Raw genomic sequence first — 20874 nt, forward strand, 5'->3', positions numbered from 1 at the left:
TCAGGTCCTACCCACGGAGATGCTGCTGCTGACATTTTTTTTTTTTTTTTTATTAAGAGAGAGAGTGAGAACGGGAGGGGAGGGGCAGAGGGAGAGAGAGAGAACCTTAAGCAGGCTCCGTGCTCAGCGTGGAGCCAGACACAGGGCTCGATCCCATGATCCTCAGATCAAGACCTGAGCTGAAATCAAGAGTTGGACGCTCAACCGACTGAGCTGCCTGCGTGCCCCTGCTGACACTTTTTTAAGCCAGAAAAAAAGATCAAAGCTGCCCTGGAACCCACCTGTGCTTCTATGGAGGCACGGTGCTGTTTTATACTCTGCTGGTCAAAGCGAAATTGTTACTGTCGTCCTGCATGTGTTTGCTAAATATTCTCCCCGTGAGAGGAGATGGACGGTGGTGATGGCTGCACAACAATGCGAATGTGGTCAATGTCACCGAGCTGGATGCTTCAGATCAGCCAAGATGGGTAAATCTTGTGTATATTTCACCAGAGTAAGAGAGAGAGAAGGAGAGAGACAGAGAGAGGCAGAGACACAGAGAGAAAGAAATAGAAGCTGAGAGAGAGAGAGAGAGAGAGAGGCAGAGACAGAGGGAGGGGGAGGGAGACGGGAGGGGGCAGAGGCAGAGGGTGGGGGAGAGAGAAAGAGGGACAGGGGAACAGAGGGAGACAGAGAAAGACAGAGGGAGAGAGCAAGTACCAGCAGGCTTTGAAACAAGAGAGACCAGAACTGCATGCCTTGGACTATCAGGCAGGGTTGTTGAGGGGTCTGGACCAGGGTCTGGTGACCAGGGAGCACGAAACACTGGTTAATGCCGTGACTGAGCCTCATTACCACACAGCGTTTTGGGCACCGCAGGTCAGAAAGCAGAAGCAACTTGCTCCAGTCCCCAAGGCCATCCGGCCACAGGGTCACAAAGAATCCCCTAAGCCTGGTTCAGTCCTTACCTCGTGAAGTGACTACACACTAGGAACCGAGATGCCAAAACACCTGCCCCCACAAGGGCTGTTTGGGCACAAAACTCAGCCCTGAAGAGGAGCCATGTCTCTACTAGTGTCCCTTTTCCTCTCCCCTGCCAGGGCCCAGGGGCCGGGAGACAGAGGCAGAGGGGAGGAGAGGACTACCAGGGGGAGTATGCAGCAGACTGGGGTCTGGAACAACAAGAAGAAAGGACTCCTCTCCGTTTCCAAACGGCACTTGCGAAGGGGAACGGAAGGCACACAACAAGGTCCTCACCGGAGCAGCGGAAATCCGGCGGTTCTTGCCAGGTGTCGTATTCTTTCGGTTGGCATAGCGGGAGGCATAGGTTCGGGGCGGCACCTGAGGGGGCATGGTCTTGCTCCGGGCCACGGGTTTTCCGGGAGTGTCCTTGCCGAAGTCCAGGGGCCCCCGGCCCTCCTTCCAGCCCCTGGTGGTGTCACGCAACATTTCTGCATCGTAGGTTGACTTCAGGTTGAGCCGTGTAATCGCATCATTGATACCGTCATAGTCCACAGGCCCCAGGAGGCGCCCCGGACCCCCACCCCCCAGCTCCTCGTCCTCTTCTAGGATGCGACGCCCTAGCAGTTTGCCTGGAGGGTGCTCGACCGAAGAAAAAGTGTTGACGTCATTGGGCTGGGAGATCTTGGAGGATGAGGGAGACCCCTTTCTGGGAGGCAAGGGAGGGGTGTCCCAGATAGAGACTCGGGGTGGCAAAGGAGGTGGGGACAGTTTCTTGGAAGAGCCATCTATATCTCCCGGTCCTGGGGACAAAGAAAGCCCTTCATCTGAACCATCAAAAATATAGAGATAGTCTCCAGCCAGAGAGCCTTTGGGCCAGGGATCTGGGCCAGGCTGGGAGCCCTGGGAGGTAGAGTGGTTGGATAACCCTTCCTGTGGGGACAGCGAGTTGTAATTGAGGGTAGGATCAGAGCCAGAAAGACCGCGTAAGAGCTTAAGGTCCTTCTGCCTCCCCGCCGGCTTGCTGTAGAAGTCAAGGACGGGCTCGTCCCAGCTGATGAGAGTGGGGTCTGTGCTCTGCTTGGCTCTGCTCTCCTCCTTGTCGTGCCGGAGCTGGGACAGTGCATCATACTCCATCTGCAGGGCTTCGGCCATGGCCAGCTCTTTGCGGCTGATGCCCACCGACTCCAGGGACTTCCAGTGTTCCCCATTGCCCTGAGTCGAAGACATGGTGAGGACGGGTGACCGAGGAGACAAGGAAGCCTTCTACTTCCTGCCAGTGTCAGGGGTGCAGGGTTCTGGCATGGTGTCTCGGCACCTGCAGGTGAGAGGTTAAAAATGTCAATCATTCAGCCACAAAAAGACTTGTTTTAATAATCTGACTTAGGCGACATCATCTGGGCCACTGCCTTCTTCTTGCGTGCCTGTAACCGATGGGGAGAAACAAAAAGACGGAGAGAAAAAAGAGATCCCGGGGCGCCTGGGTGGCTCAGTCGGTTAAGCGTCCGACTTTGGCTCAGGTCATGATATCACGGTCCGTGAGTTCGAGCCCCGCGTCAGGCTCTGTGCTGACAGCCCAGAACCTGGAGCCTGCTTTGGATTCTGTGTCTCCCTCTTTCTCTTTCCCTCCCCCGTTCATGCTCTGTCTCTGTCTCAAAAATAAATAAAACATTTAAAATAATAATAAAAAAAAGAGATCCCAAGACAACTCTATCTATGTAACACATCTACCCTTCCACTCATCAATAGACGTTTCCATCTGTGGTCCCTTGCTCCCACCCTCCTCTCTCTCACATGTGCCCCGAGGAAAGGAGGAAGCGCCTTGCATCAGCCAAGAGAAGATGGAAACAAGGGCTCTTTGGTCCGTTTAAAGAGGACAACTCTCAGACACTGCTGGTGGGGAATGAAAAATGGGACAACCACTTTGGAAAACAGGCAGCCTCTTGTGAAGATAAACACCCGCCTACCACAGGACTCAACTATCCCACTGCTAGTTACCGTCCCAAGAAAAATGAAAGCATATGTCCATACAAAGACTCGTATACGCATATTCACGGCAGCCTGGTCATATCCCCAAGCTGGAAACAACCCGGGTCGGTCCATCAACAGGTGAACTAATGGATTAAAAAATGTGATTACGTGCACATAATGATACCAACTCAGAGGCAAAAAGGAATGAAATTACCGACACGTGCAGGGACATGGATGCATCTCAAAATAACTATTCTGCGTCAAAGAAGCCAGACCCCCCCCCCAAAAGTATGAATATGTAGGATTGCATTTATATAAAATTCTGGAAAATGAAAACTATCTACGGTGACAGAGAGCAGATCAGCGGTTCTCCGGGAAGGAGTGGAAAGATGACACAGAGGCATAAAGGAAACTTTGGGGGATGACAAATATGTTCAAGGACTTAATTGCAGTAATAGCTGCACGGACATATAAATACGTCGAAACTTATCAGATTGTACACTTTAAATACGTACGGTTTATTGTACGTCTAATATACCTCCATAAAGCTATAAAGTGAAATGTACAATAGAGTCCAATGAAACAGACCGTATAATTACTCAGACTGCACTAAGGTCCTCCCAAAATACACCAATATGAGCAGTAAAACAAAGCCTGGCAACAGGTGAGACCCGGGTACTTGGTGGATGATAGGTGTGCCATATTAATTCTCCTTGGCCCTCAGGAAGCCAGGCAGGAAGGCAGAATCCCCAGGCCAGCTGCCCCTGGCCGCAAGCAGCCCCCTTCATGTACCCCACTGTTAGTGTCCTTGTCTTTAGAAGCCACGACACGAAGATGGCACTGAATGGTTGTAATGACAAGGCTAGCCTGGCCCAACGGTTCTCAACCCTGGTTACTCATTAAAAACACCGGGGGCACTTTTTTTTTTTTTTTTTAAAGTACTGATACCCGGTTCTCTTAAGAGATTCTAATTTAATCGGTCTGTGGTAGAGCAGTGGTATTTTTAAAAACCCCAGGAGATTCTAGTCTGCAGCTGAAGCTGAGAACCACAGACACATGTGTGTATATGTTTCGGATTAGGTTGGGGGAGGTGAAGGTGAAGTGGCCGCTTCTGACCCTTAGTGCCAGCAGCCAAGAACTTCATGATTTCATGGAATCATCAAAAATTATTCATTCTGTTGCACTGCTTTACCCAGCAGGTAATAAACAAGAGCATGTTGTTCCTTATGATTAGAAAGTTGAAAAAGTCAAAAGGAAAAAGGTTCCGAAAGATACTTGGGTGGCAAATTCCATCAGGTCCCAAACGAGTTAGGACAAAGGTATCCCTTGGCCTGAGGTGCCTGTCTAGGACCCTGGTGCCTCCATCAGGCCCAGGTGCAGCACCCTGACCTGAAGGCCATGGCTGGCTCAGTGAATCTTAACAAGTAGTTCCCCAAAGATGGAATAGCCCAGGGCATATGACGTGACTCTTTGCCTGTTGAGTTTGCCCACCCTTCAACAGCTTCTTACGGATTACCTTTTTTTTTCTTCACTTTTTATAGTTTATTTATTTGAGAGAGAGAGAGAGAGAGAGCATGAGCGGGAAGGGGGGAAGGAAGGAAGAGAGAGAGAGGGAGAAAGAGAGAGAGAGAGAGGGAGAAAGAGAGAGAGAGAGAGGGAGAAAGAGAGAGAGAGAGAGGGAGAAAGAGAGAGAGAGAGAGGGAGAAAGAGAGAGAGAGAGAGGGAGAAAGAGAGAGAGAGAGAGAGAGAGAGAGGGAGAGAGAGAGAGAGAGAGAGAGAGGGAGAAAGAGAGAGAGAGAGAGGGAGAGAGAGAGAGAGAGGGAGAAAGAGAGAGAGAGAGAGGGAGAAAGAGAGAGAGAGAGAGGGAGAGAGAGAGAGAGAGGGAGAGAGAGAGAGAGAGGGAGAAAGAGAGAGAGAGAGGGAGAAAGAGAGAGAGAGAGGGAGAGAGAGAGAGGGAGAAAGAGAGAGGGAGAAAGAGAGAGAGAGGGAGAAAGAGAAAGGGAGAAAGAGAGAGGGAGAAAGAGAGAGGGAGAAAGAGAGAGAGAGAGAGAGGGAGAAAGAGAGAGGGAGAAAGAGAGAGAGAGAGAGAGGGAGAAAGAGAGAGGGAGAAAGAGAGAGAGAGAGAGGGAGAAAGAGAGAGAGAGAGAGAGAGAGAGAGGGAGAGGGAGAGAGAGAGAGAGAGAGAGAGAGAGAGAAAATCCCAAGCAGGCTCCTCGCTATCAGCACAAAGCCCCACGCAGGGCTTGATCCCATGAACCATGAGATCAAAACCTGAGCCGAAACCAAGAGTTGGATGCTTAACCGACTGAGCCACCCAGGCGCCCTCTTACAGATTACTTTTTACCTACTAAGGCTAAGAGGGAGTCTTGCTATTTGAAATTCAGAGGAGTTGGATGAACAGATGGAAATACCCAGAACACAGCTGCTGGGAGTTGGGAGACTGGTCCCAGGAGAAGGTTCTAGTGCTTTAGACAGGAGATACCAGATAAATGCTCCAAGCTGGACCAAGCCTTTTATTCCAGAGAGTATCAAGATTTGCCTTCACCAGGCACCACTGTGAGGAGGAAAACTGAGGCCGTTGGAAATGATCTCTCTCAACGTCCTGCCTCTCTTCCCATGAAAGTATCCACACTTGCATTCAGCCTCCCCTTCTTGCCCTTTTTGGTCTCAGGGGAAGAGGGTTCCTGCCTCCTGCTGAGGCACAATCCCATGAACCTCCCTTCCCTCTGCTGTATCTTCACTTCTTTTCCTTAACGGGGTCTCTCTCTTCAGCACTTTAACATGTTCAGGCTGCTCCTAGCCTTAAAAAGAAACAATGAGGGGCGCCTGGGTGGCTCAGTTGGTTAAGCCTCTGACTCAGCTCAGGTCACTATCTCACGGTGTACGAATTTGAGCCCCACATCGGGCTCTCCGCTGTCAGCGCAGAGCCTGCTTCAGATTCTCCGTATGCCTCGCTCTCTGCCCCTCTCCAACTCTCCCTCTCTCAAAAATATATTTTTTTAAAAAAAGAAAATGAAAAAAAAAACCCCAAACCCTACGCCGTAAGTACCTTCTCTTGACATTTTGTCCTCCAGCCAATACCTTCTCTGTTCTTCCTTCCCTTCCCGGCTGAGCTATACAACAGCTCAGAAGACACCCGAACTTTCCCAATTTCCATTTGCCCTTCAATTCACTGTAATCTGGCTTCTGTCCCCATCCTTCCACAAAAACTGCCCCAGCAATAATGTCCCGGCCATCCAATTCCACAGGCATTTCTGTCTGCCCAGACATAGCTGCTGCATTTTGCTCTATAGACCCTTCCCTTCTATCCAAAACCCTCCACCCCTTGGCTTCCATGACCCTATTTTTTTTTTTTTCTTGTTCTCCACTCCCTTCTTTGTTCTGCTCTTCCTTTGTCCACCCCTGAAATGTTGGTGTTGGCTCAGGACTCCACTCTCAGCCACTGTTAACACCCAGGCAACACTCAGGCAACCTCGCCTCTTCTCATCTTCCCATTTGTTCCACTCACTGGCAGTTCTAAAGGTGTATCTCACCCCCCCCCCCAGTTTCAATGCCCACCCCATAACTCGAGTCCCGAATGCCCACCACTGAACTGTCACCTTCTCCTTTCCTTCTAATCTGCCCCCGCTTTAAAGCATTCGCCCCAGAAAAGCCAGAGGGCTCTTTCTAAAGGGTAAACCTGATCGTCTCCTCCTGGCCTCCACCCCTTCAAAGGCTCTCTATCCGCTTCCTTTACAAATCCTTTATCACCTGCCCCATCTCCCTCTCATCTACAGCCATTCATTTGCCACGTACTCAATACCTCAGTGACTTCTTTCAACATTGTCCTTCCCCTGGGTACGCCCTTCCCAACTCCTGACGCTTTCTGCCTGGGTGACTCTAACTCGCCCCTCAGACTTTGCCCAGATATCACACTCTTCAGGAAGCTTTCTCTGAACTCCCAGATGGGACTAAGGGCCCCTTCTTTATGCTCCCAACAGTACCCTGTACACACCTCAAATATAATCTTAAAGTAGTTTATTCACAATTAAATAGGTACATATCTGTCACCTCCCCCCCCCCCCCCCCACCAAGCTCCTTAAGTTCCAAATTCACTTCATTTCCACCGAGAAAAGCAACTGGAACTGGGATGTAAGGGCAGAGCTTTCTGGTGGGAAGAGTTTTTAGACATAAGACCAGTGATCAGGATGCAGCTGGCAGCCTTCCTTGGGGTCCTACAAACACAGGACTGGGTTTCCCCTCAACTGGGCCAGGTTTGGCATCTGTACAGGCAGGTGGGCAGACGGACGGGACCACCGCACAAAGCACCTCCCGAGCTCTGGGACTCTGACTTGAACCGATCGGTTTCCTTGAGTCAAATTTCTCAGCGGACTCCAAAGCCATATCCCGGAGCTAAGGAACAGCCCCAGCCCCGGGAGGAAAGAGAAGACAGACCCACAGATGATCCAGCAGGCCTGGCTCCTGAGGTTCTTCCAAGACTGGAATTCAGATGAGGAAAGCCGAGCTACCCCTCTCTAACCACCGTCCCCTGGTGCCTGGCCAGGACTCCACCAGACTGTCTGTCAGCCAGGCAGAGGAGGCCCAGCGGCTGACAGATCTTGTGCCCGGGGCCACACTGGCAGCTGCCCCTTCTAAAAGGCTCAGTGCTCTGCTCACTCTGATGCTGAGGGATCTGAAGGAGGAGACGGACAAGCAGCAGACCCCGCAGGACCAGGAGAGCCCCCCCCCCCCACCCCAAGGTGGAGTGAAGGTATTGAGTGGTAGCCTGGCATAGGGGAAATCCAGACGGGGGATGGAGGGAAGACAGGAGCGACAGTCCTAACAACCTGGAGCCAGAGCAACCTGGCTTCCCCTCTAAGAAGTCAAGCCCCAAATTTCATTTTCTGGGACGGGTGGGGATACACAAAGTATTTTCGCAATCAGAGTCTCAGGTTTCCTGCCTTCCCCGCCCCCCTCCCCAATTCAGCTCCCTCTCTGCCAGCCTCTGCTGGTTGACAAATCAGAAGCGGCTCTATTCCCTCAGTCCCCAAGGGCTACTAGGGATTCTGTGAAAAAAACCCATGTAGGTCCCAGGAAAGACATGGGGTGGTGAGGGCCCGGGGCTTTGTAGCCCATCCAAAAAGAGACAGCTGGGGCCAGTATGACAGTGTCACGCAACTCCGGGGGGCGGGGGGGCACCCACACACTGTATTCTATGTGAATGTCACCCTCGGGCCACAACAAAGAGAACCATGTGAATGGCGCCCCCTGCAGTTGCACACCTCGGTGGCATGGCTGTGTTCCCTGCTCCCGTCCATCTTTCAGATCACTTTCGGCCAGTTTCCCTTCGCCACCTACATGCGCTGTTAACGCTTCCCCACCTCTGCGCGCTCCGTCTCTGCTTAACCATTTGAAAGTTAGATGCAAGGGCTCCACCTCCAGATACTTCAGGCTGAATCTCTAAACAACTAGCACGCTCTCCTATATAAACACAACGCCATTAGCACAGCCACAACATTTAAGGTGGACACGATAAATTAATCTAATACATAGTCCACAATGGAATGTTCACAACTGCCGTCTGGGAAGTTTTTCAAACCTACAGGTTCCTGGCCCCTCTTCTGGGGGGATCTGATTCGGTAGGGTGAATCCCTGGACTCTGATCAGTTCAAAGCCCTCTCCCCTAGGCAATTCAGACGCGCCGCCAGGGCTGACCGCACAGACCGCGGTTTCGGAACTCCCAGGAAGACCAGAGGGTAGCGGGGAAAAGGGACCCCACCAGGCAGCTGGTGAAGGAAGAGGGGCGTGCTTATGGCTGAGCAGGTCGGTGCCAGGGTCCAAGCAGCACCAGGCACCGAACAGTCCACACAGCTGCCAAAGGATGGCTGGAGGCCGGCGGGGGAGGAAATGGGGTCGGGGCAGAGCTACACAATGGTCTGGAGTCCTAGGGTGGAGACAAAGGAGAGGACACTCCCCTCCGTTCAGTCCCTGTGCCAGTGAGCCAGCAGTGACACCAGCTGTGCGCGCAGAGGGCTTCGGGCTGCCCGGCTGGAGGGCACCTTTTTAGAACTGCTCTGCCTTTGCTCAGCCTGTGAGCTCTGGGTCACCTCCTCACATCCAGAACCACGAAATTGAATGTCAATGGCCAATGAGTACCGGTTACACGCCAGGTGCCATGCTGGCCCTAGAAGTATTCAGAGGGCTGTGGCACACTTCCGGGGAGCTCGCCACCTAGCAAAGATGATAGACATATCCATAAATAATTCAATCCCCCCTCCTTGGGGCACAAAGCGGGGAACCACTGCATGTCTTGGCCCATGTTCACTGGGCAGGGAAAATGGAGAGCTACTGAGCAAGATGGTAAAAAATATGAAGGGTCTCAAGCCCCCAGCCTTGGGCATCCCACCTTTTAGTAGTTTTTAATAAGGGAAGAAGACTCAGTTCTAGGACTACCTAGGAAGGGGCCTTCAGCACCTCCTCTCAGAACAGAATAGGTCAAGGGGTTAGAGGCCATATGGACATAGAAGCTCTGGCTTCCAGAATTTTGTATTCAGATGACCCCTGCCCCTCCCCACCCCCCAACACCCATACTCATCCGTACCCCAAATCTCACTGGCTTTCCAGCCAGGGACCCATCCCCCACACCTCACTCCACAGGCCTGCTGCCCACCCCCCACTCCCACCTCCAGAGGCCCAGTTCTAGGAAGGAATGTCAGCATGCCCTGCGTCAACTCCTCCAACAGGAAGGTGTATCCAAAAGGTCAGGCTCCCGGTCTCAAACAGATGTATATCTGATCCCAGCTTCTGTACTGTAAGCCTATAGGTTGTACACAGCTCCACGAGGTTCTTTGATGTCAGGCCCATCACGGAGTCACATGCACCCACAAGGTCTTTCTATCTGTTTCCTCTCTGTGGCTGTCACTTAGTTCCAAATGTGGGGAGACACAAAACAGCTGCCTGTGCTCTTGTCCTACTCATCCAGCTCCTCTCTAGCATCCTCTGCGCCAAATTAAAGCAGCCCCACGTGATTCAGCCTTTGCTGCTGGAACTTCATTTTTCATCCCTGGATTCCCTGGGCCTACCCCTGGACATTCCACTAACTTGAAGCCAAAGTTGATACTGGAGTTCGTAGAGGGTTCTCTGGGTCCTAGGAGAGCAGAGACAGATGCCAGAAGCCTGTGCAACATGGTTAGATAGAGCTCTGTTTGCATTCGGAGTCCAAGAGTCCTCTAGTCCAGCTCAGAAACCACGTGTGCAGCTAGTCTATGCGCACGTGCACACACACGTGCACACACACACACACACAATCCCTGGCAATCATAGCTCCTACCACAAACCCTGCAGATTTGGGACTCGGGTAAGAAGAGAGTCAGGATGGAAGAGGGCAGGCAACTCGTGGCTCCTCTCAAAACTTTCCTTCCTAGAGCTGGCGACGTGGATCAGGGGCCAGGAGCTGGCAGCCACCTGAATGGAACCCCTGGCAAAGAGGGAAGAGAGGTCTTGGCAGTGTGTGGATCTCTAATCCAGGAACCATCCCTGGAGCCAGAGCGGCCACATCTCCTCTCTGTCTGGTCTATACTTCCTGCTTCCTACCACCCCCACCTGCCCTCAGCCACCACAGCCTCAAAAACCAGCCCTTCTAGTTCTGATCAGCTGGGTTCCCTCCAAGCAGCATGTGGTTAAGAATGCCTTTACTTTCCCCAACTCCCAAGTATATAAGCGGTCTCTTCTCACAATCCCTGGGCAACTCTTTCTGCCCATGGGTCGTGTTCCTGTGCTTTAATAAAATCACCTTTTTGCACCAAGAAAAAAAAAAAAAAGGAATTCCTCTTCCAGGGGGCACCTAGGTGGCTCAGTCAGTTAAGCGTTGGGACTCTTGATTTTGGCTCAGGTCATGATCTCAGGGTTCAAGTCGGGCTCTGGAATGACAGCACTGAGCCTGTTTGGGATTCTGTCTCTCCCTCTCCCTCTGCCCCTACCACACACTCATGGTCCCTCTCTCTCTCAAAATAAACAAACAAACATTAAAAAATAAATAAATAAAAGAATTACCCTTCCAGCTTCCTTGGTCCTCCAGAGAAAGGCAGTGGGATAGGATGGGGGGGGGGGGAGCTCCCAGGATGACCTTCCTGTGCTAATCTTGGTCTCCAGCTGAGGGGATTCCTTTTTTTTTTTTTTTTTTTTTTTAAATTTAAATCCAAGTTAGTTAACATGTAGTGTAATAATGGTTTCAGGAGAATTCAGTGATTCATCACTCACATATAACACCCCAGTGCTCATCCCAACAAGTGCCCTCCTCAATGCCCATCACCCATTTAGCCCATCCCCTCCGGCACCCCTCCGTTTGTTCTCTGTATTTAAGAGTCTCTTATGCTTTGCCTCTAGCTGAGGGGATTCCTAAGGGAAGTTCGTTTCAGACAAGATTTACACCAGCCCATCCCATGTCATAAAAACAACCCCAACATTTCCAAACACCAACATCTATGAACCTTTAATCTCTCTGAGGGTATTAGAGACTCCACGAAGTATAAAGGAAGCCCCTCTGGGAGGAGGATGTCACAAAACAGGTGGAAAGGGGGATGGGGACACAGCAGCCCTCACGATCCTTGCTACCACCCCCTCCTTTACTTTGTCACACAGGGCCACTGGCTTCCTGCAAACCAAGGGTTCCTGCAAGGCCCCTTGCTGTCACCTGTCACCTCCAGCTGAACCTCCAGTCCAGCTTCCCCAGCTCAGTCCTTTGGAATCCAGTTCTCCAGGATTCCTGTGTAGGCTGGGGAAACTCCCTGGAGGAGGCCAGCCCATTAAACAGAATCCAGAAAGCAGGTCACAGCTGTTCCCAAACGGCCCGTGGCACCAGAGGGAAAACAGCACACCAAAGAGTCTCTGCTTTGCCTGGAGGACTCACCGGAGGGAAGAGGAGAGGCAGTGTGGGGCCACCTCACTGCTCCGTGCTGCTGCCCCAAGTCCTCACATGCTGGGCACGCTGGGCGGGGCTAACCCATCAGAGTCTGCAAGAAGCAAGGAGCAGCACTTCAGATTTTGGCCCAGGCCCGCGGCAAGGGGAGGGGGGTGTAGCTCGGGGAACTGCAGAGGCATCGGACTAACGAAGAGTGCACGGAATAATGCCGGTGGGACTATCTCCAGAGGGACATCTTTGCTGGAGATCAGAGCTTGGATTTTTAAGGAGCATCTCCAATTAATTCACTTCTAACAATCCTTTGGTGGTTTTCTGGTAGCAACTTCCTTAGACATCAGGGAAGCGATCTCCCCACAACAGGGCCCCCTTGACCATTAGAGATGAGCAGACTGAGGCCCACTAAGGGTCAGCGACTTTGCCCCAGGGACGCATACTGGATCTGTGGCAGGGTGGGGAAGGGGCCACCGACCCGACGTGGGGGGTCATAGGGTGCTAATACTCAGGAACAATCTTGTCCCTAGCCCTGTGCTATCCGCCCCCACAAGTACACCCCTGGGACCAAACCCCAGGATGAGAATGAGAAGGACTCGGAGGACCGGTCCCCAGAATGATCACACACACACAGAGTGCAGAAAGTGGGGCCCCAGCCCCCGTGTGGTCTGTGGGAAGGTTGGGGGCGGCTGCCTGTAAGCCTGGGTGAGGGAGCCAGTGGGCAGGGACAGGCTGTGGGGGCGGTGGGCTGCCATTGGCTGAGAGCCACCTGCTCAGCTTGCAGGAAGGCCAAAAGGAAGTCAAGCAGAAAAAGGCTGAGCCAGTCTTCCTCGGGAACCTGAGGAGCTGGAGACCAGGCCCCATACCATGCCACCGGGCCCAGGGCAAGCTGCCCTCCTCTATCCCGGTGGGAAGGCTCTACGCGGTACGCAAGCCCTGCCCGCTGCTCCTCTGCCACCGCAGTCCCTAAAACGGCAACCTGGACATGTGATCTGGTAAGAAAGAGTATCTGCAGTTCGTGCTAACTCCCCAGATCAAGAAAATCCCTGGTAGACTAGTCATTCTCAGGGACCTACAGCCTTGGTAATCACATGAACTGCATGTACCCCCACACCTTCCCCCACGTCCCCCCACACATCCATCGTAGCTACTACCACGCACTCCCTTCCCTGTGCACACCCCCTCACCCCCCAAGACCTACCTCTTCCACCTCCTTCCTCCCCACCCTACACACACCCATACCTTCCCCCACGCACCTGCAGGTACCCCCCCCCACTCTCCATGCATACGCCATACCCCTCCCCCAAGCACACACGCCTCTGTGCCCCGCGTACCTCGCACAATCCCCACACCTTCCACAATTACCCACATCTGCCCCTGCGTACCCCCCATACCTTCCCACCCTCCAGGTCCCCCCCCCCCCTGCACATCCCCTCCACCTCACTCACTCCCTCATCAGCTCCCTGGGGAAGTGGACTTAGACACCAAGAGGTCATGATCTTAGTGTCCCTGGCAAAGACGACTGAGAAAATAGATGGAAGGGTGAACCCGGAAGAAAAAGGAAAACAGGACCTTTCCGCTCCAGGGAGCAGCTCTGGGCCTTCGGCATCCACATTGCAGCCTACTGGAGGCAGGCTTGCAGGCCTGGAGGGGACCAGGGAGCCAGAATGCAAGGGAAGGGGACTCCAGGCAGTTGAGCCCAGGGGGACCTTCGCCCAAGGGCCACCTAGCTTCTGGGAGGCCTCAGAGGTACTCAGTTATTTCCTAAGTTCAGGGTGCATTGAAAAGGCCCTGAGGTCCCCACAGACCAGGGTAGGAAAGGAAAGGGGTGCCGCTCTCAAGCAGCCCCCATCTTACAGCCCAGAAACACACACACACACACACACACACACACACACACACACACACACACAAAACACCAGCAAACATCTGATACTAATTTACACAGGGGTGTGAGAGGCCAAGGTGTTAGTCCCACCCAGGGACATTTGCATCTAAAAAAGCAGAGTCTGAGCAGAGGAGGGCCCAACCCAACCCATTCTGGAAGTGGAAAGGGAAATTTCCAGTGGCCTGGGAGGAATGACCCATTAATAGGTAGGCGGGGTGGATCTTGATGGTGGCTATGCCTCCTCATGGCCTCCCTGGTCTCAGCTCCTGAGGCCTAGGCATCTCTTGTCCTTGTCCAGAACTCATGTCCCCCTCAGTGAGGCCCTTGGTCTCTAAGTCACTGACCCCTCCTAACCCAGGCCTTGGGTATTGTTGGCCAAGATTGACCCAGGAGGCCCCCAGGCCTTCTTCAGTAGCTGAGAAGGATATCCTGCTCAGGGTCAGCCAAGGACACTGACCCCCAAGTGAGACTAAGGATGCTAGCTTACCCCGGTCAAAGGAGAAACTCCACTCAGGATGCTGGGCCCTAAGTGGGAACTAAGATTGAGACCCTCTCCAAGATGGCCTCCCAGTGTTCAGAATCCCCAAACCACAGGGAAAGGGATACAGAGACGGCAGCCTGGGAAGGAGGCAGCAGGCAGTGTCCGGTGGTACCAGATCCCAGCCAGGACTCCCCACATCTGTCTGGTCTCCCCGCAGACCTGTCCCAGCGGTAGGTTCCAGAGTCCTCAGAAGGACCCATCAGCACTCACAGCCTGGTATAGACTCCCCATACCCTATTTCCCCACCCGGTTGACTCTTAGGGTCTCCAAAGCCCTGGGTGCAGCTGGAGGCTCCTTCCTCTTTCCTACTTTCTCTCTCTCTCCTCTTCCCACTCTGACTCAAGAGCCCCAGAAGCCTTCCCTGGTCAATCCATCCAATTCCTCCTGCTTTTGTTTTCAGTGTCTCCTTAACATTCTGAGGCTGTGTGCGTGTGTGACACAACAATTTGGTGTTGCTCTGTACCTGCCTGATGCCTTTCTCCCATCTCCCATGCCCCACTCTGCACAGGAAGGTCCCAAGGGAGTCCAAGGTCTCCGGAGAGCAGGGCCTCAGTCTACGCTGAGCAAAGGGGACATTCGACAGAGGGGTGATCAGCCTGGCACAGCGTAGCTCATTAACATCCCACCAGCCCCGTCTTTATGGGGGCCTTGCCCATGTGACCCTCACTCAGGGCACCAGGGTAGCAGGAGTCACCATTCTCAGCAGGGATTAGGTGACACTGCTGGCAGCTGGGTAAGTGTAGCCAGGGTGTGACCGTGGGTGCAGGCCCATTAGGGCTAAGGTTCCATAGGCACCTTGCTGAAATGCCAGTCCAACGTATGTAAACACCATCACAAAGTCTGTCAAGTTAGTATCCCCAGGGATACGTCCCCAGTCCTCCCTGGAGGGAAGGTGTCATACTTTGTTTAGGGGAAAGGGAAAGGGAGGGGGGCAGGCAGAGTGGTGGGGGAAGGTCAAGTGAGGAAAGAAATACACCTGCTTTTCTCCTCTGGCATTTTGTGCGAGGTTTTGTCTTGTTTAATTCTCACAACAATCCTTACGTGTGGATATTAATATCCTTATTTAATGGATGAGGCAAGCGGAAAAGAGGAAAAGGACTGAATAATTTACTGCCCCCCCCCCCCACCAAGGTCACACAACTAGCAAACGACAAAATCAGGAATTAAACTGGAAACTGTTTCAGGCCAAAACTCATAGCGTTTTTCCTATCTCACAGAATGGGACCCAGGCACGTCACATTTTACCCAACGGGCAAGCTGACCTTGGTGATTACCTTGGTACAACGCCTCCACCCTCACCCCCGACACCCCAAAGCATTTCTTCACCGTCGCAAGCCCCTCAAAAGCAAGCAAATAATAAACAAGAGGAAACCAAAGGACAACGCACCGTTTTCCAGATAAGAGGACCAAAGGCTGAGCGTCAAAATGGGAGAAGGGGAGTGGGGGATACGGGCTTCCAGTTATGGAATGAGTAGGTCACAGGAATAAAAGGCACAGCACAGAGAATCTAGCAGACGATACTGCACCAGCATCGCACGGTAACAGACGGTAGCCGCACCTGTGAGCACAGTGTAACATACAGAGAAGTCGTATTCCTGAAACCAAGATAACATTGTGTGTCGCCTATACTCAAATAAAAACATAAAGAGAGAGAGAGAGAAAGAACCAAGGACCAGAAGGAGAAATGCCTTGTCTGGAGTCACACAGCTAGTCAGTGACAGAAGTGGGACCAGAAACTAGAGGCAGGTCCCAGACTCCCGCTCCAGTGCTCTTTCCAGACTGAGCCACCACCAGTCTATTTCCAGTGAAGGAAATCTCCCAGCCTTCCTGTTCCAGTCTCTCTCAGACTGGTCCATTCCTTTCCAAGCTTCCGATTACTTTCCTCAAGTTAAATAACCTACTGAAAGCACCCATTAGGCACGAAAAATTATTTGTTTAATGTTTGTTTATTTTTGAGAGAGAGAGAGAAAAAGAGCACGAACAGGGGAAGGGCAGAGAGCGAGGGGGACTGAGGATCTGAAGCAGGGTCTGTGTGGACAGCAGGGAGCCTGATGTGGGGCTCAAACTCACGAACCATGAGATCATGGCCTGAGCCGAAGTCAGACGCTTAACTGACTGAGCCACCTAGGTGCCCTAGCACCAAAGATTATTATTCTTTCTCTTATCCGAACAATTGAAACAACCTCTTAAGCGTCTCTGTCTCCCCACTGACCCCTAAAGCATCTGCTCCACGGCCACAACCCTGGAGCAATGGCTCTGTTCATATCATCCTTCTGATGAAAAGGTTTCTGTCTCTCCCTGCTTTCATACTGGACATTCAAGACTCCCCACACTGAGCCCCTGCCCAGTTCCCTGCAGGCCCCCCAAATACTGATGGTTATTAAGCATTCCGTGGGGTCACAAGTTTTCCCATGAATCTTCGGTCACGCTAGTGCCTTCTGGAATCCTCTCTGGCTTGCCCTCTACAAACACCTGCCCTTGTATTTGAGCCTTCTATCATCTCCTATGACAGAAAGTGACTTTTGCTCTCTTTTGAACATCTCTAAATATACACAGCATTGGGGCGCCTGGGTGGCTTGGTGGGACGAGCGTCAGACTTCGGCTCAGGTCATGATCTCGCAGTCCGTGGGTTCGAGCCCCGCATCAGGCCCTGTGCTGACAGCTTGCAGCCTGGAGCCTGGAGCCTGCTTCCGATTCTGTGTCTCCTTCTCTCTCTCTCTGCCCCACCCCCACTCACTCTCTGTCTCTCAAAAAATAAATGTTAAAAAAAAATTTAGGGGTGCCTGGGTGGCTCAGTCGGTTGAGCGTCCGACTTCGGCTCAGGTCATGATCTCACAGCTCATGAGTTCAAGCCCTGTGTCGGGCTCTGTGCTGACAGCTCAGAGCCTGGAGCCTACTTCGGATTCTGTGTCTCCCTCTCTTTCTGCCTCTAACCCACCCGCATTCTGTCTCTGTCTCTCTCAGAAATAAAACATTAAAAAAAATTTTTTTTAATTTAAATATACACGGCATTTAGTGTTTTGTGTTATACCTACTAGTGATTAGAATAAAAATAATTTTTATCCAGGGGGGTGCTTTATAGTTACAAAGCACTTTCACAGACATAAGCCCATTAATCTTAAGAACAAAAATTACCTCTTATTTATCTTGTCTTCCCCACCATGCTCAGCACAGCGTTTTACACTAGGGACAGAGCTGTTAAATACCGTGTTCTGAGGGTGGTCAGACCAAGCCAGAGGAGAATATTTAACACCTCCCTGCTAGAGAATCAGAGATTCTGGATGAGGAAGGCAAAATTGTAGTTTACGTTTCCGGGTTGATACCCCATTGCATTTATTAGATTCTTGGAATTTAGAAGTCCCCAAAATATTAAACGCTATTGTCCTAGCTTCTATACTTCTATGAAATGCTGCCTCAGATTATACCACCTCTTGGGGCAGCCATGGACAACTGCCTCATACCGAGTTTATAGGATTACCCCATTCCATAAAGCAACTCATGCATTCACTTGTAATTTCTGGAGTACAATGTGGTTACCTCAAGGTCATGGACCATATTGAATTTACGTTTGTATCCCTAGGGTTCAGCACAAACTTGCCTGAAGGATGATAATGTGATTGTAACCGCCACCATTTTCTAAGCCCTTACTATTTATCAGGCCCTATTCTAGATAGTTCATTAATGAACTCATTTCATTTTTACCACAGCTTGTTCCCCCCCCCACCACCCTCCCCCATACTATTATTTTCCCCATCTTACAAACGAGGAAACAGAAGCACAGAGAAATCAAGTAACTTTCCCAAAGTCAAACAACTAGTATGAGGGAGAGCTAGGCTTTGAACCCATGGAATCTGGGTCCGAAGCCATACTCGTATGTACATACCGAATTTATACTGCCCTTCAGTTGATGAATCAATAGATGTAAGAATGAATGAACAGAGGCACTGAAGATGTTTTTTGTCGGAGAACAAGGAACCAACCATCAATTAACCCACCTCTTGCCTCCACCCCATGTTACCCATAGGACTATCACAAGAGTCTTTCTCAAACTTTCCCTAAGTTCCGCCAGAGTTTATCTATGAGGAATTCCCTGATATACCAGCATAGAATCCCTGTCAGCAAAATAAAAAAGCTTGGTTTAGTGAACTAAACTTAGTGAACTTAGTGAACTAAATTCTCCCAGAATACAAACTCCAGAAGGACAGGGACTATGTCTGTCTTCTTCCACTGCTGTGCACTGAGGAGAACATCAGGTACATTGTGAATAAAAGATAAAAGGTAAACTCCTTCAATGGTTCTGGTCAGATTAAAGTACCTTCACTTCACCCTCTTTGCCTTTCACTTCATCCCCCACCCCAATTTCTACTCATTGTTCAGATCTTGCTAACATTTAATGTTTTTATTTATTTTTGAAAGAGAGACAGAGCATGAGCAGAGGAGGGGCAGAGAGAGAGGGAGACACAGAATCAGAAGCAGGCTTCAGGCTCTGAGCTGTCAGCACAGGGCCCGATGCGGGGCTCGAACTCAGGAACCGTGAGATCATGACCTGAGCCGAAGTCGGACACTTAACCGACTGAGCCACCCAGGAGCCCCTTGACTAACATTTAATTTCTTCTAGGACGTCTGACTACCCCAAGTGTCCCACTTATGAGTTTCCAAAGCATCCCATGCTTCACCCCCCACCCCGCCCCCAACACACAGCCCATTTACTTGTCTGTATTCCCCACTCAACTGTAAGTTCTGGAAGGCTATCAGTCCTCATCACTGAAAGCACCTAAAGTCATTATTAGTAAGCCCTCAAAAAACATCTGCTGAATGAATGAGTTCTTTTTTAAACATTCTCTGACTTATCTCCCTTTGTGACCATAGCTTCACCACAGATGGCTTTGAAAACAACCATTTCTGTTGTCAACAGACTCTGTCAGCGGACTCTTGGGGAAGCCCTGTCTCATTCAGAACTTGGGGCTCACTGACACTTCTTCTCAGCGGTCCCCTCAGGGGAGCACCAAGGGAAGAAACACAGGTGCTGGAAGTTTCCTGACCTGGACTCAAACTTTGCTTCTTCTTTAACTAGTCCTACAACCTTCGGCATGTTTCGGAATCTTAATTTGAACTAAACCTAACCGCAACCTCAGGTCGCACATCGGTGAAAGGGGAGGAGACCATTTCATCATCGCGGTTTTCTCCAAGGTTAGGGGAAGGGGAAAGTACAGATAACGTTTGAGAAGCTACAGGCGGACAATACCTGACATTAATATAAAACGGTATGCTAACTAACAGGGATTAAAATAAAAACTAAAAACAAGAACAAAAAAACCCTCAAAAACAAAAAATAGCTACAGGTGGACACTCAGTGCCGGTGGTTATTCTTCATCATATGCTCTTGCCTCGTGGTACTTGAACTTGAGCTCAGGTGGCTCCTTTTCACCTTCCTTGCTGAAACGGTCTGCAACAGCGTCATCAAAATTGCACTTGGGAGACTTGGCTATCCCTTCGGAACCACTCTATGTTTCAAAGTCTCCTGTCAGGGAACTACATCTAACTTCTCTCTTACTTAAAAAAAATAATAATCTGGGGCGCCTGGGTGGCTCAGTCGGTTAAGCGGCCGACTTCGGCTCAGGTCATGATCTCGTGGTCCTTGAGTTTGAGCCCCGCGTCGGGCTCTGTGCTGATGGCTCACAGCCTGGAGCCTGCTTCCGATTCTGTGTCTCCCTCTCTCTCTGACCCTCCCCTGTTCTTGCTCTGTCTCTCTCTGTCTCAAAAATAAATAAACATTAAAAAAAAATTTAAAAAAATAATAATCTGCCTTCTTAAGGTCTAGAGCAGAAATCTGAAATCCTGGCCATAATATTCTTGGGGAAAATAATATAGATGTCTTCTCCCAGCTTCCCATAATACCCAATTTGCAATCTCTCCAGTTTTGGTCAGCATTAAGTGCACTTTACAGGTGCTCCTTGTCAGTTTAACTTCCTTTATTTACCTGTAGGAAGGGGTAACAGCAGGGCGAATCAGGAATGTGGCAGATGCCCTGCTTTCAGAAAAGGGGGGCTCTCAAGAGGGGTCTCGACCCTGGAAGAGCCCCATCATTACACCTACCTACATTCTAGATTAGCCTGCGACCTAAGACAAGAAAGGCTCATATCTATTTCTTCTCGCTAGCAAGGTAAGCTGTAGCATTTCCTGAAATGGAATCTCCTTGGTTCCTTCCCCTTTGCCCCTCCCCTTACGTCTTCTGGTTTGCTACCAAGCGGACCAACTACTCTGAGATAGAAGAACTTGGCTGAAAAGGATGCCTCCATAGCGTTAACTCCTGGTGGGCCTGGCTTAGCCAGGCATGGGACCTGGGCAACCGGCCATGTGAGCACAGCAGCTCTCATCTCGGACACCCACCTCCCTCTGGGGAGAATACAGGAGAGGAGACAAAGTGGAATCTAGCCATTAGGACAGGACCCTCAGGAGCAGAGACAGAGGATGCACAAATCATGGCAGGAAGAAGCGCAGAGAAGAAAACTATTACCCAGGAGATGACTCTCAGTGACTAGGGGTGGCTCGAGAGAAAGGTCCAGGAAGAAGAGAATTGACCAGCGTTTTCAGCAAGGAAGAGAGGCAGGAGTCATAACATTTTGGTGAAAGGAAAACATTTTC

General features: G+C 51.0%; 1 protein-coding gene across 2 annotated transcripts in view; it reads right to left on the reverse strand.

The window, feature by feature from the left end:
- PIK3C2B (phosphatidylinositol-4-phosphate 3-kinase catalytic subunit type 2 beta) overlaps positions 1 to 20874 on the reverse strand; it is a 65979-nt gene that overhangs the window by 41405 nt on the left and 3700 nt on the right. The window contains exons 2-3 of one of the 2 annotated variants that reach the window (XM_042975689.1): positions 11798 to 11900; positions 1237 to 2257 (exon numbers count right to left, since the gene is read on the reverse strand). In XM_042975689.1, coding sequence (XP_042831623.1) covers positions 1237 to 2169 — 933 coding nt within the window. In that variant the 5' untranslated portion in view covers positions 2170 to 2257; positions 11798 to 11900. The remainder of the gene's footprint in view (positions 1 to 1236; positions 2258 to 11797; positions 11901 to 20874) is intronic. The other variant, XM_042975690.1, reaches the window with a different exon arrangement.

The sequence above is a fragment of the Panthera tigris genome, chromosome F3, assembly GCF_018350195.1.
Source record: "Panthera tigris isolate Pti1 chromosome F3, P.tigris_Pti1_mat1.1, whole genome shotgun sequence".
In the NCBI taxonomy this organism is placed as follows: domain Eukaryota; kingdom Metazoa; phylum Chordata; class Mammalia; order Carnivora; family Felidae; genus Panthera; species Panthera tigris.